At 38.7% G+C, this 15,268-nt stretch overlaps 1 protein-coding gene across 23 annotated transcripts in view; it reads right to left on the reverse strand.

Annotated features, from left to right (window-relative positions):
- The window catches only part of RYR2 (ryanodine receptor 2), a 781,807-nt gene that overhangs the window by 96,323 nt on the left and 670,216 nt on the right, over nt 1–15,268 (reverse strand). For all 23 annotated transcript variants that reach the window (XM_035280524.3, XM_035280523.3, XM_054248004.2 and 20 more), the window contains 3 exons: nt 12,334–12,430; nt 10,508–10,611; nt 8,915–8,966 (listed from right to left, as the gene is read on the reverse strand). In XM_035280524.3, the coding sequence (XP_035136415.2) occupies nt 8,915–8,966; nt 10,508–10,611; nt 12,334–12,430 (253 nt within the window). The remainder of the gene's footprint in view (nt 1–8,914; nt 8,967–10,507; nt 10,612–12,333; nt 12,431–15,268) is intronic.

Genomic DNA, 15,268 nt, shown 5'->3' on the forward strand with positions numbered 1-15,268 from the left:
GTCAGGAGTTTGAGACAACCCTGATCAGCATGTTGAAACCCTGTCTCTACCAAAAATACAAACATTAGCTGGGCGTGGTGGTGCGCGCCTGTAATCCCAGCTACTTGGGAAGCTGAGGTAGGAGAATCCCTTGAACCAGGGAGGTGGAGGTTGCAGTGAGCTGAGATCATACCACTGCACTGCAGCCTGGGTGACAGAATGAGACTCCTCAAAAAAATAAAATAAAAATAAAATGAGTCTGAAAAATAATACGCTTTTAAGAAATCTCAGCTGCCATTGTTATTATTATTGCCTGTAGTAGAACAGTGACTAGAGGAAATTGGTCATTAACCAACAGCTATGGCAGGAAGAAGCCAACAGCTCTTCAAAGTCAGATTGTTCCTTTCAACCCTTATATGTATTTCTTCTGCTTGGTAAGCATTCAGTGTTTCCATGGGGTGCACAAAGGCATATAATGAAATATAAGCTATGAATCATAAAAATACTTTTAATTCAATGAGACACAGTACTCTGGGCATGGAGATGAACTGGGGATGGGAAGGAAGGTAAACAACGTGACCTTTCCACTCATTCCATGATCAGATCTAAAAGGTTTGTCATATTCTTTCATTCATTCAACAAATATATACTGAGCACCACACTTTCTGTTGATAATGCTAGGCACATGAACACAGTTTGCGGAGGAGGAAATAAAGGTAGGGTCGCGGGCCTAGGTAAGATGTAAACTGCATATTTCATCGCAAAAGCAAAGATGTTAATGACTCACTTAGAAAGCAGGAAATGTTCTCCTTTGAGTTTCTGTCACTCTGTCTCCCATGTTATTCATTAGCCAGGATTAAATAAAATAAGAACTCATGAGAACTTTAGCAAAACAGATTTGGAAGGCAAGTCTGTGTTTCTCCATCAAAACATACCGTACATCTAATGTCAAAACCAGAGGAATTTTGCGTAGCTGCTTCTTAAGATGACCTATTCTAATGTCTCCCATTGTTCCCAATAATTAGTAATGTGCGTTAGTAAACACGAGTAAAAAGTAGGGATTTTATCAGATAACAAGCATTCTTACTCTAGATGCAAATTAGAGTATTAATATAAAATGTCTTAAGAATATGAAATTTTATGTTTTCTCAAAGACATAATCTTCTACATAAATTTCATGACCCTCAGAAACACAGGAGAGGCACAACATTTGAGATAAAGAATATACTCAGAAAGATTGATATTTGGGATTATAATGAAATGTTTTTAAGCCATGTTTGCTTTGTACAAAGAAATTATCCATTTAAAGCACTAACTAAAAAAAAATTTATAAAGAAATATTTTGAAGTAAAATATTTTTAATTGTTTAAAAAAAAATTCCTAGAAAAATTTAATGAGACTTGCTCCTAATAAGGTTAAAATCTGTGATTTAAAAAACTATTAAACCTGCATTTACTTGGTTTACATATTGTAACTGAGAAATCCATCCAACCTATAAAAACAACTTTAAACTTCTACTACTTAGCTTGAGAATATGCCAAGATCACAAAAAATGGTATCAGATTTCTAGCAGCTTTTAAATATACTGTCCAGAAACAGAAGGATGTATTGGAACAAAAGATATGTTCTTCAGTAGCAAATGGCATCCACGTGACATAGATGATACTGCTAAGCAAATGGGAAATTATATTAGACAGTCCTGTGGCAGGATTTGGTTTTCTGGATTGGAATGCTAAATTCTAGGCAAGGAAGAGTCCTTCCTGAAGGTGAATGAACTAAATACTTAAAGGGGCATGCATGGAATAAAGAATTCAGAAGAAAAAATTAAAATGGAGGACACTTCAGACCATTCAGGTATCCAGAACAGAATTCAAAACTGGTAACGCAAATACATAATGCAGTAACGAGGGCTCTTCAGCTTGCCAGTATCTGCTGAAAATTTCATTCTTCAAGAGAAGCATATTTCATGCATTCATTCCTTAGTTGCCTTTCTGATTTGATAACTCCACAGAAGACTGAGGAGCCAAAACTCAGAAACTTTCAGTGTGGATTTAAATCTGACTAACAGAGAGTTAATGGGTGGAACAGAAGAGAAAAACTCGTAAGTGATTGCAGCGTTTTATACTTTTAACCAAGAAAGAATGGAACACTGTGCATAACAATGTGTATCTGAAATATTTTAAAAAGTCAGTAAGTGAAGGAGGAGAAATAGGAAGAAAGGGTTGCCTTAGGTGGAAACTCAAAACAGTAGAAACAGGAGCAACATTGTTAAGTATTTAATTTATAGTATCACTTATTCTCAGTTAGCTTTCTCCACACTTATTCAAATGGGTAAACCACCATTAGGGTGGAGCAGCTTCAAACAGTCCAAGAGGGATGAGAGCTGGTAAAGAGACACTAAGGAATCAAGCAGGGATAGGCATGATGACGGAAATAAGGGGTAGAACAGCAAGCCCATGGGAGGCACTGAAGTTCTCCATAGGATTTCTTTTTTTTTTTGAGATAAGAGTTTTGCTCTTATTGCCCAGGTTGGAGTACAATGGCACAATCTCAGCTCACTGCAACCTCCACCTCCCTGGTTGAAGCGATTCTCCTGCCTCAGCCTCCCAAAGAGCTGGAATTATAGGCATGCACCATCGCACCTGGCTAATTTTGTATTTTTAGTAGAGACGGGGTTACTCTGTCCGTGTTCTTCAGGCTAGTTTCGAACTCCCGACCTCAGGTGATCTGCCTGCCTCAGCCTCCCAAAGTTCTGGGATTACAGGCGTGAGCCACCAGGCCCCACCCTCTACAGGATTTTAAAAAGAGGAAGTATATATGATGGAAGTAGAGGAATTAAGTTTAGAATAAAGTCTGGCTTGAAAAATACAAAGATGTAAAATGGTTTTTCAAATTATTGCCGAAGTATGGTCAACAAGGAGCAGTAAGTATATGATTGAGGGCAGATGCTGCATTTATAATCACAGAGTGGATGTGCAGAACTACTCGTCAGCTCTTTTGTTTCAGACTTCAGCACCAATGAGAAGTGATTTTTTTTAATATAGAAAAGTACCTAGCCAAGAGAAATGAAAATCAAGACTCCAGCAAAATACCATTTCATACCCATTTGGCTGAGGAAAGCCAATGAGTCATACATCAAACACTGGAGGGGATGTGGATCACCAGAATCTCTCTTAACCATTGTTGTTAACAATGTTTGATGCAATAACTTTGGAAAACAGTATGACGTGTCTCTTTAAACTTTGTACACTCTGTAGCTCTTGTAAAATAGGTGAAATGAATAAGAATGGGCATTCAATCCCTGTTTGCATTAGCAAAACACAGAGGTAATACGAAGTCTATCAACAAAGAAAAAGTAAATGAATAAGCTACTGGTATATCTGCCCAAAGGGATGTATCACAACAATCAAAACAAATGAACTCCAACAGCACACAAACAGATGGAGGAATCTTAGAAAACGGTAGTAACCCAGTAAGTAGAGCGCAAAAGATTACACGCAGCATACTGTCCTTTTAAAAGTCCGTAACAACTTATACATATATAGAAAGATAGATAAAAGAAAATCTCTATATATACATAAACAGATAAATCAAAACGATTTATCTTGAAAAGAACAACAAGGGCATCTTGAACACAAGGTTTAGGGTAATGGCTCCTTTGTGTGGGGAGACAGGGCCTGGGTTAATGAGAAGTAGCCCATGGGGTAACTTGTAAGTTCTCCCGGTTGTTTCTTGAGGGTTGTGTTTTTGGGTACTTACCACATTGCTAGAAATAGCTAAGTAACTTTTAAAAGTACACACTAGTGGACTAATATTGAGTATGCATCATGCATCCAGAGTTATGATTGACCCAACTCTGTGTTCCTAAGCTTAAAAAGCAAAACTGAAAAACGAAAAGCTAAGTAAGATATAAATGATGCCTTCCAAGGGACCTGCAACAGTGGAGGAAGACACAGACGTGAGTCTGTTAAAATGAGTTCAAGTCTCAAGTTTCAAGACTCAAAGCAAAAGTAGCACATACGGATGCAGAATGACTGCTGGTAACCATGAAGGCCAAGAGGAAGTTTCAGACGACTGGGATGCTGATTTTTAAAACGGGGAGAGACAGCTTTCAAAAACTACCTGCTAGGAAGTTTGATATTAATCATTAACAACAGTCTAAAATGGGTTATCAAGCGAATAACAGAGGAATACTCATCCACTTGGCCAGTTTTAATCAAGTTAGAATTCAATTTTAAGCCATCACAGTAACATCTTGATTTCTTTAAGTATCTCATGAAAGGAGATGAGAAAAAAGAGTTTTATAAAAGTATGGATAGATGGATTGAAAATAAGGTAGTTTAACCAGTCTGGGAAAGGGTATAAAAATATCAGCTCCTTACCAACAACTTACATAAACAGATACAATGATCACTTGGGAGGCCAAGGCAGGTGGATCACGATCGGGACCATCCTGGTCAACATGGTGAAACCCCATCTCTACTAAAAATACAAAAAATTAGCTGGGCATGGTGGCGTGTGTCTGTAATCCCAGCTACTCAGGAGGCTGAGGCAGGAGAATTGCCTGAACCCAGGAGGCGGAGGTTGCGGTGAGCCGAGACTGCGCCATTGCACTCCAGCCTGGGTAACAAGAGCAAAACTCTCTCAAAAAGAGAAAAAACAAACAAACAAACAAAAAAACGATCACACTTATTAAGTTTGTGGTTAACATAAATGGAAAGAGATAACAGTGAATGACAGAACCAAATGTTAAAAAGATTTCAGCCTAGGGCAATGGTCTGGCTTGATTTAGAGAAATGACGATATATACTTAATTAAAAAATTAAAAATCAGCAGTCTAAATACAGGGTAGGTGATGTGATCTGGCTGCTAAAAAATTAATGCATTCCTGCCATTGATGGCAGAAGTGTAACATCCTAAGGCACAGTAAGTGAGGCTACAGTCCCCATACACACTACCCAGGTGAGGTCATGACTGGAATACTGTGTTCGATTAACTTCTGGGTGGCACATATTAATATCCTGGAGAATGTGCAGAGTATAGCAAAGGGGGTGGTGCAAGCTGGACATCCCTGAGTTACATTAAATAGTAAAGGAATAAGATTATTTCATTATGAAGGAGAAAATCTTGAGAGAAAGAGTGAGCAAGGAACCCATCCTCAAGTATTTAATCATCTATCAAAAGAAACTAGATTTATCTTTAGGATTCAACAAAATCAAACGCGGAGGCAGATTCTGTTTCAGACACAAGGAAGAACTTCAACAATCAGAAACAGGGCCGGGTGCGGTGGCTCACGCCTGTAATCCCAGCACTTTGGGAGGCCGAGGCGGGTGGATCACGAGGTCAAGAGATCGAGACTATCCTGGTCAACATGGTGAAACCCCGTCTCTACTAAAAATACAAAAAATTAGCTGGGCATGGTGGTGCGTGTCTGTAATCCCAGCTACTCAGGAGGCTGAGGCAGGAGAATTGCCTGAACCCAGGAGAATTGCCTGAACCCAGGAGGAGGAGGCTGCGGCGAGCTGAGATCGTGCCATTGCACTCCAGCCTGGGTAACAAGAGCGAAACTCCGTCTCAAAAAAAAAAAACAAAAAAAAACAAAAAAAAACCAATCAGAAACAACCTAGTCCCAAACCAGGAGCTTCTACCTGGTCAGCCCACTTTGATTCTTCAACCGCAGAGAGCACCAGTCTTGGGGCTGCTTCACGATCTCTTCCTCACCGCCCTCTTTCTTCATTTCCCTACAAGCCACCTCCTAGCAACATACAAACCTGCTTTCATCTACTGTTCTCAACAGCAGTCTGGTAGAAATCCTTACCCTTAATGAATCTAACTTCCTGCCTTCTCAGAATTTGCAGTTGGTTCTGTGAATCGCTAGTTACCCTCACATAGCCAGGGGGAGCATTACTGCTACCAATTCATAGACAGCAGCCTAAACCAGGCTTCCTACATAGCCCGTGAATCCTATTTTAATTTCTCGCCCATGCGCCATGCCAGTCAGTTGCCACAATGTCTCTCTCAGCACTCCTCTATCTCCTCCAGCCTTCTTCTATAGACTGCACCAAACACTGCAGTCTCAGCAGATGGCTATCCTTTGGTCTTTGGAGAAAGAGCAAATGACCTGAAAAGGAAATATTTCCAACTTGCCGTTATCCTGGCAGCCTTCCCTTCTTTCCTTTGCATCTTTTATCCTTTTATCTTTTTGTTGGTTGGTTGGTTTGTCTGTTTTCTGAGAGGAGTCTCACTCCATTGCCCAGGCTGGAATGCAGTGGTGTGATCTCAGCTCACTGCAGCTTCCACCTCCCGGGTTCAAACCATTCTCCTGCCTCAGCCTCCCATCTGGGATTACAGGCATCTACCACCACACCCAGCTAATTTTTCTATTTTTTGTAGAGATGAGGTTTCACCATGTTGACCAGGCTACTCTCGAACTCCTGACCTCAAATGATCCACATACCTCGGCCTCCCACAGGGCTGAGATTACAGGCATGAGCCACTGTGCTCAGCCCTATCCTTTTATCTTTTAACCCAGTGTTTATTAAACTATGTGTTTCAGCCCATGAGTCTGACAGAAAAGCAATTTAGTGATTCATGATAAAATAAACAAAAACACTCTTTGTTTAAATAGAATGGAAAATTTCAGACTACATTGCTCATAGAAGAGTAAAATTTCGTGAAACTATTCTTTCATAGTATATATTTTTATATTTACTTTAAGCATACAGTTTTATGTTTCTATAAACACACAGTTGGCCCTCCATGGGTTCTGAATCCATGGACACAACCAACTGTGGATAGAAAATATTTGGAGAAAATAAAATGGGTAATTGTGTCTGTACTGAATGTGTACAGACATTTTTCTTGTCATTATTCCATAAACAAAAGAGTTGAACAACTATTTACAAGTCATTTACATATAAACAGGTCTTATAAGTAATCTAGAGATGATCAAAGTATACAGGAGGATGTGTGTAGGTTACATGCAAATACGATGCCATTAGTCAGGGACTCGAGCATCCTTGGACTTTGATATCCAACTGGGGGTCCTGGGACCAATCCCCCATGAATCCTGAGAGATGACTGTACTGGGTATGTGTATTTCTTGCTGTAGGTTAGAGTTTAAAATAAATTAGAAAGCCATGGCTTTTCCCTTATGTTATGTAACCTGTCTTCTCCAGCAGGCCTCATGGACTCCAGGCCTCACTTCACAGATGATTCCCTTGCCCATTCTGTTGGTTCCTTCTCACCACAAGATATGTCTGCTTAGATCTGTCTCTCTTTAAAAACAAGCAAACGAATGGCAAACAAACGAAAATATTCCCCTTCAACTTCACAATTCCATCTAGATATCTATCACCTTATAGATTTCTGATCCCTCTTAATCTTTGCGGTGAAGAAATATCTATACTACTTCTGTTCACATCTGAACCACTACTTACTTTCCCACATTACAGCACGTCCCCCACCCATGGCCCCTCTCCACAATCCTCAGAAGCTGTTCTTACTCTGCTCATGTGATCTACATGAAATAAATCTGTAGATTTTCAACCCTTATCTTGCTCAACCTCACAGCAGAATATGATTTTGTTGACCACACACTCACTCCCATAGCTCCTAGTTCCCATGCTAGCTCACACTTAAGGTTCTCTCCAATTTTTTTATGGGCTCCTTTTCTTCTGGCCAACTCTTAACGTTCTGTGTCCTTACAGGCTGGGTTCAAGGCCTCCTCTGTTCCTCATGCTGTCATCTCTTCCTGGGTAAGATCATCTACTCCTACAGCTTCAAATACCATCTAACGCTGATAAATCCCAAGTCTGTATGTATAAGCCTTACCGGAGAGAATGAATGTCAGACACGAATATCTAATTGCATGTTTGACATCTCCGTTTAGATGTCTCACAGGCATCTTTACCATGTCCACAATCTATCTTTCCTTCTTCTCTCTTCGCTCCAGGTCTGTAATTATTTTGGTGCTGCCATCTCAGTACATGATACCCAAGCAAGAAACCTCAGCAAAACCTCGAGTCCACTTTTATCCCCAATTTATCCACTTGTCAAGAAGAGTAAATGATACAAACATTCAGTAAATATTAGCTGTACTACTTTTGTATGGCCAACTCATGATTCAACAGCCAAAGACTTCCTTAAGCAGACCTCACTCACTACTATGCCATGAGACATGCTCCCAATACTTCTAAGAGTTTCTTGATATGGTTTGGCTCTGTATCCCCATCCAAATCTCATCTCGAATTGAAACCCCCATGTGTCAAGGAAAGGACACGATGGGAGGTGACTGGATCATGGGGATGGTTTCCTTCATGCTGTTCTCACGATAGTGAATGAGTTCTCACAAGATCTGATGGTTTAAAAGTGTCTGACGCCCCCCTCACCCTTCTCTCTCTCTCTCCCCGCCATGTAAGATGTACCTTGCTTCCCCTTTGCCTTCCACCATGATTGTTAAGTTCCTGAGCTCTCCCCAGCCATGTGGAACTGTGAGTTAATTAAACCTCCTTCCTTTATAGATGACCAAATCTCAGGTAATTCTTTACAGCAGTGTAAAGCAGACTAATACATTTCTCTACCATTAAATTCATCAGGGGTGTTATACGACCATTTGCTTAAATGTTACTTTCCCCATAAGACAAAAAACTCCAAGAAGGTGTGGTGTGTGCGCTTCTTTCTTCTTCACGTTATCTCCAATATATTGATGCCCAGCAAATATTTGTTGAATGAATGAATGTTCAGAAAAATTTATGGCTCCTCATAGATAAAATGTTGAAGTAGGAAACAATGATTACCTGCCAAGGAAGTCGAAGAGCCATGCAACAAACAAAAGGTTGAAATTAATGAAACACATGAATTCTTATCCTCTTCAGATGAAAGTGACTTCCCTTTATTAAAATTAAACATGAAAATCAAGAACGCACTTATTTACCTTTGCCATAATATCTGCATAAGCCATATATAAAAAATCTTCCTCCAGTTTGCTGGGGAAAAGAAGAAGAAAACATCAGTGTTAGGCAGAAGGCTAGGCACATGCAAACATATCTTCACTGTATAAAATGACCTCTGTTTTTCTAACAAGTATACTTTTAAAATTAAATGAACACAAAACGTAGACAATATTAGGATATTCAGAACTAGCCTGAAATCAGAAAACAAAGATCTCGGAGCTCCTAAATAGCTGTCCCATCTTACCTCCAGAAGGGCCTTCAATTTTCACAAAATGTATGTCCTTTGATTTACATAAATATGTAATAACTTTAATTTTCTTCAGACTATAAAACTTGAAACAAGCAAACTTAAATGAGGTAGGGGTTTTGACAGAAGTGAAATTTGACACTGACGGAAAGACTCCCCCCAAATTATGGTGTTACAATTAAAAAACAAGACGGCCATAATAATGATTCCTAAAAATTAAGAAAGGTTAAAATATATTTATTATCTTCTTTTTAAGAAGCATGGAAACCATAAATACATAAAGAAAAGTTTCCACCAGAAATACACCTAAACTTCGCAAAGTTAATTCAGCAATTTTAAACTTCAGCCCACGAGAAAAATTCACTTATGAGAAATACCTCATTACCTGACAATGCCAGACAGAGAGTTGCTCTAGGCTTAGGAATGAGATGATTTTGTTAGTTAGGAAATAATAAGAGAGAGAGAAAAATAGTGAGAGAAAGGATGGATCACATTAGCTAAGAGGGAGAAATGTACCTTATTATGGCATGCAAAGAGGTCAAATGAACTCTTCAGGCTTCTGAGGAGATTCATGTGGACATGAGTTTATAATTAAATTACTCCCAAGTTCTGCAGAGAATGGGAAAGGCCTGGGGCAAAACAGGCTTTTTTCCCCATTTCAGGGAAGCAGATAAAAGTTTTCTAGCCTCTGCAAGGTCCCATCTGCACAGCCAATCTATGCATTGCCCTCTGCAATAACAGATGCTGAGCACATTTTGATGATCGGGCCTACCACTGCATTTCTTATTTAACTTCGTAGAGGTTTGCACTTTGTGGCTTTGGTGAATGCCTCTGACTAAGGCTGCAGAAGACAAGAGAAACGGGCAATGTCCTTGAAACAGATCTCAGAGATACCCACAAGTTGAGATGATGGCTCACTTAGCCTCTGGGGGTTTCCTAAGATCCACGGCAAAATGGAAACACTAACTATCCAGAAAATTTGGGGTGTCCATTGATCTCCATACAATTGTGGCACTGGAATTTGCTTTGTTTCTTTTGTTTTATTTATAAAGGCTGTTTGTGATAAAGAGAAAAACCAGTTCATAAGAAGAATCAGAATCAACTACATCATCAATTACAAAGTTGTTAAGAAGAACTAGAACTAATAGGTAGTTGTTAAAGCCTCAAACTGAATGTACCACAGGTACATGCCAGGCCGGCTGTATCTTTGAACAATTCTCTCTCCTAACAACATCAAGATGAACTTCACACGTGAACACACGGCACAGAATACTCAGCCATGAGTATTTGCTCCTCCCTTGTCTCACAGGCACCCTCCCAACCATACCATTTCTCTGTTAAAGCTGTCCGACTAAACAGAAGGATCAGCTGATGTAGAGGATCAACTCTCTTAGTGCATTCATCTTCTTCTGGAGGGTCAGCCCCAGGTTTCTGCAAAAAAAAAAAAAAAAGTCAAATTTATAAAATGTCACATGAAAAACAATGTTCACTCAAATCCAAAAGCAATGTGAAGGGCAGGAATGAAGAATAAAAGGAATGCTCCTGTTTCCCTGTTGTGGGGGGTGTGTGTGTGTGTGTGTGTGTGTGTGTGTGTGTGTGTCTATGTGTGAGCACATGTGTATTTTACATGAATTATACATGCTATATATGTACATATGTGCATAGGTGTATATAAATGCCTGCATGTGTATGTGTTGTACGTATATGTAATATAAGTACTATAATGTATGTATAAATGTAACATAATACACTACGTATCTGTTACATTACCAATGTGAAATTATGCAGCTAAAACAGAGATATTTAATAATTTCACCAAAAAATAATACAAGCAAGGACAATTTATATCATTTGAAAATACTAAATGCCATTCTTATAAGCATATTCATAACTCAAAGTGTATTTGCTACATAGACGTTTAGCTTTAGGGAGAGCTCAGTTTACAAATATTTCCAACACAGTCCTAAGTAGTCACCACAAGTGTGAAAGTTTAGTTCCCAGAGCAATGCAAATTGCTTATAACCTGAAACATTTTCTTTGCTTACACAGCATGATAGGCGAATAATACGAAACGAGTTAATGCCTGAACCACTTATACACTTTTTTCTCATTTTCAGTTACTTTTAAAACTTGAAATTTTTTTTTACTGTTGGGCAGAACTTTAACAGTGAGGAAGATTATTTAGCATTTTTATTGGCAGTAGAATTCCATTACATCCAACGTTTTGTTGGGTTTTATGTCTCCACTGACTTACCCTGACAAACGAACTGTCTTTCTACACGAATGGTGTTCTTTCCCATAATTAATCGTTAATGTGGATACTGGGCAGCTTTCCACAAGATATCCTAATAGTCTACATATTTTTTATTCTAAAGACAGATAAAATTCACTTTAAAATACGGGGGCATTCAAGATTAGGCTTTTAAGAATTAGTTTATACATCATATTCCCTAATACTTAGTAAGTTAAAAAATAACTTTCAGACAGGAGGTCTTTATCTTGAGAATCATGAATTCTCTGAGTAGTGTGCCAAGTTTGGAGATGGCTTGTACATTTTCTTGAGAAGATGGCTTTTGTCAGATGTTTAAATGGGTCCATGACTTGGAAAAGATGATACTGACTGCTGTTCCGGGTACTGAACTCCCAGTACCACAAGCTCCCTAGTAGCACTGTCGCATACAAATCTTACTTCTCACGCTCCGCATTTACCATGCCTCATCCTCTCCTGTGTTCGGTCTATCATTCTCTGCCCTGTTGATTTTTAAAAACAAACAACTTTTGTTCACCGTCTACTTGATTTTGGTGGATAAGTTCTTCACAGTTCAGGCTTTTATAGTTTATCCTGGTATTCAGGTATTTCTATGTACTTTGAGAAGGAATTTAAAAGAATAACTGAATCATGTTTAATTAATAATACATTTGTATTACTCATTTTAAATTCTCACTCTCTTGATGTTGATTAGATCTCTTAGAAACGACAAGAGCACATTTTTTCCATAAGTGCTGAATGCAGTAACAATTAGATTTAAATGTTTCCTACTACCCATATACTCTAATGATTTTTCCCTCAATGTTATATGATGGCTGCTCACACCAACATGGCTGCACCAAGCCCAGACCCTCCTTCATCTTAGAACCCCATCAAAAACATACTGCTAAATCTTCTATCAGTTTATCTTCAAAGTAATGTTCTTCTGTTTCAATCCAAGACTTTTCATATCCCTGAAGAAAGAGATTGACAGCCCGATGCCTAAAAGGTAAGCAAAATTTCAGAAAAAGGGGTTTTAAAAAATAAATCGAAATGTATTGAGTAGTGCTTTATTACTAGATTACCTGTACACTTAAAGTATGAAATAAAAATAAAGTCCCTATTCTTTATTCTCCTCCTGCAAGACGATGCTTCTTAAAGCAAAGAGAGTAAGGTTTCTCAGAGCACACGAGACTTGCATTTAAATTCTGGCTCAGTCATTTCCAATCTTTGTAACATGGTCAAGTGATTCCACTTTCCCAGATTTCAGTTTATTCCTTTATAAAACTAGGATAACTCCATCTACATTTCAGTTTTCTAAGCTTTAAAATGAGGTAAAAGACATAAATCACATTGGTTAGATGTTGATTAAATGATGTCTATTATACTATGTGTCCCTTAATAAGCAACGTAATCAGTATCAATAGAGGACTTAGCCTCTGTTCAAGCAAACATAAAAAACGGGCCCTGAGGATCCAAAATAAAAGGTATTATGTGAACTTTATGGGAGTACATATTCAAAGATTAAACCAGGAATACTGATAACAAATGGCTGCCTATGAAAAAAGACCAGTGAAGATGAGAAGAATCAGCGAAGTTCATGATGAAGTCAGTAACAGATGTGGATAAGATTTCAACGTAAGAAAGAACAAAAGAATGTCATGAAGGGAACATCGTAAAACAACAAAAGATGTGACAGAATGAGAGACAGAGCCATTGCAGGATGGCAAGCTGAGCTTTATGATAACAAATTAGGTTAGGGACTCATGAGAGGTAACAGTTAGATAGGTTTATAAAGGGCTTTGAAAATCAGAGAGGGCAACTGTCAATGCAGCCAGAAGTGCTAGAAATCATCACACATTCTTGTACATGAGAGAGGCATGCCAAGGCAGGGACTCAGCCAGAAGTGCTAGAAATCATCACACATTCTTGTACATGAGAGAGGCATGCCAAGGCAGGGACTCAGCCAGAAGTGCTAGAAATCATCACACATTCCTGTACATGAGAGAGGCATGCCAAGGCAGGGACTCAGCCAGAAGTGCTAGAAATCATCACACATTCTTGTACATGAGAGAGGCATGCCAAGGCAGGGACTCAGCCTTCTTGGTTCATTGGAGTCACCTGTGGAGCTTTTAAATGGCATACATGCTGGGCTCTCATTGAAATTCTAATTTAACTAGACAGATCAATGAGACAGAAAATCAACAAGGATATCCAGGTCTTGAACTCAGATTTGGACCAAGTAGACCTAATAGACATCTGCAGAACTTTCCACCCCAGAATACACATTCTTCTCAGCACCACATTGCACTTATTCTAATATTGACCACATAATTGGAAGCAAAACACTCCTCAGAAATCGCAATAGAATGGAAATCATAACAAACAGTCTCTCAGATCTCAGTGCAATCAAATTAGGACTCAGGATTAAGAGACACACTCAAAATCGCAAAACTACATGGAAATTAAACCATCTGTTCCTGAATGACTACTGGATAAATAGTGAAATGAAGACAAACTAAAGATGTTCTTTGAAACCAATGAGAATGAAGACACAGTGTACCAGCATCTCTGGGACACATTTAAAGCAGTCTCTAGAGGGAAATTTATAGCACTAAATGCCCACCAGAGAAAGATATAAAATCGACACCCTAATGTCACAATTAAAAACAAGATCAAACAAATTCAAAAGCTAGCAGAAGGCAAGAAATAACTAAGATCAAAGCAGAACCGAAGGAGATAAAGACACAAAAACCCTTCAAAAATCAATAAATCCAGGAGCTGGTTTTTTGAAAAGATCAGCAAAATAGACCAGACTAACAAAAAAAGAGAGAAGACTCAAATGGATGCAATAAAAAATGATAAAGGGGATATCACTATCGATCCCACCAAAATACAAACTACCATCAGAGATTACTACAAACACCTCAATGCAAATAAACCAGTAAATACGGAAGAAATGGATAAATTCCTGGACACTTACACCCTCCCAAGACTAAACTGGGAAGAAGTTGAATTCCTAAATAGAAATAACAAGGTCTGAAGTTGAGGCAGAAATTAATAGCCTACCAACCAAAAAAAGTTCAGTATTAGATGGGTTCACAGCCAAATTCTACCAGAGGTACAAAGAAGAGTTGGTACCATTCCCTCTGAAACTATTCCAAACAATCCAAAAAGAGGGAATCCTCGCTAACTCATGAGACCAACATCATCCTAATACCAAAACCTGGCAGAGAGACAACTGAAAAAGAAAATTTTGGGCTAATATTCATAATGAACACTGATACAAAATCTTCAATAAAATACTGGCAAACCAAATCCAACAGCACATCAAAAAGCTTATCCATTACGATCAAGTCAGCTTCATCCCATGGATGCAAGGGTAGTTCAACATCTGCAAGTCTATAAACATAATCCATCACATAAACAGAACCAAAGACAAAAACCACATGATTATCTCAATAGACGAAGAGAAGACCTTCAACAAAATTCAAGAGTCCTTTATGCTAAAAATTCTCAATAAACTGGGTATTGATGGATTGTATCTCAATATAATAAGAGCCATTTATGACAAACCCACAGCCAATATCATACTGAATGGGCAAAAACTGGAAGCATTCCCTTTGAAAACTAGCACAAGACATGGGTGCCCTGTCTCACCACTCCTATTCAACATAGTATTGGAAGTTCTGGCTAGGGCCATCAGGCAAGAGAAACAAATAAAGGGTATTCAAATAGGAAGAGAGGATGTCAAAGTGTCCCTGTTTGCAGATGACATGATTGTATATTTAGAAAACCCCACTGTCAGCCCAAAATCTCCTTAAGCTGATAAGCAACTTC

This window comes from Callithrix jacchus, chromosome 19 (assembly GCF_049354715.1).
Source record: "Callithrix jacchus isolate 240 chromosome 19, calJac240_pri, whole genome shotgun sequence".
NCBI lineage: Eukaryota > Metazoa > Chordata > Mammalia > Primates > Cebidae > Callithrix > Callithrix jacchus.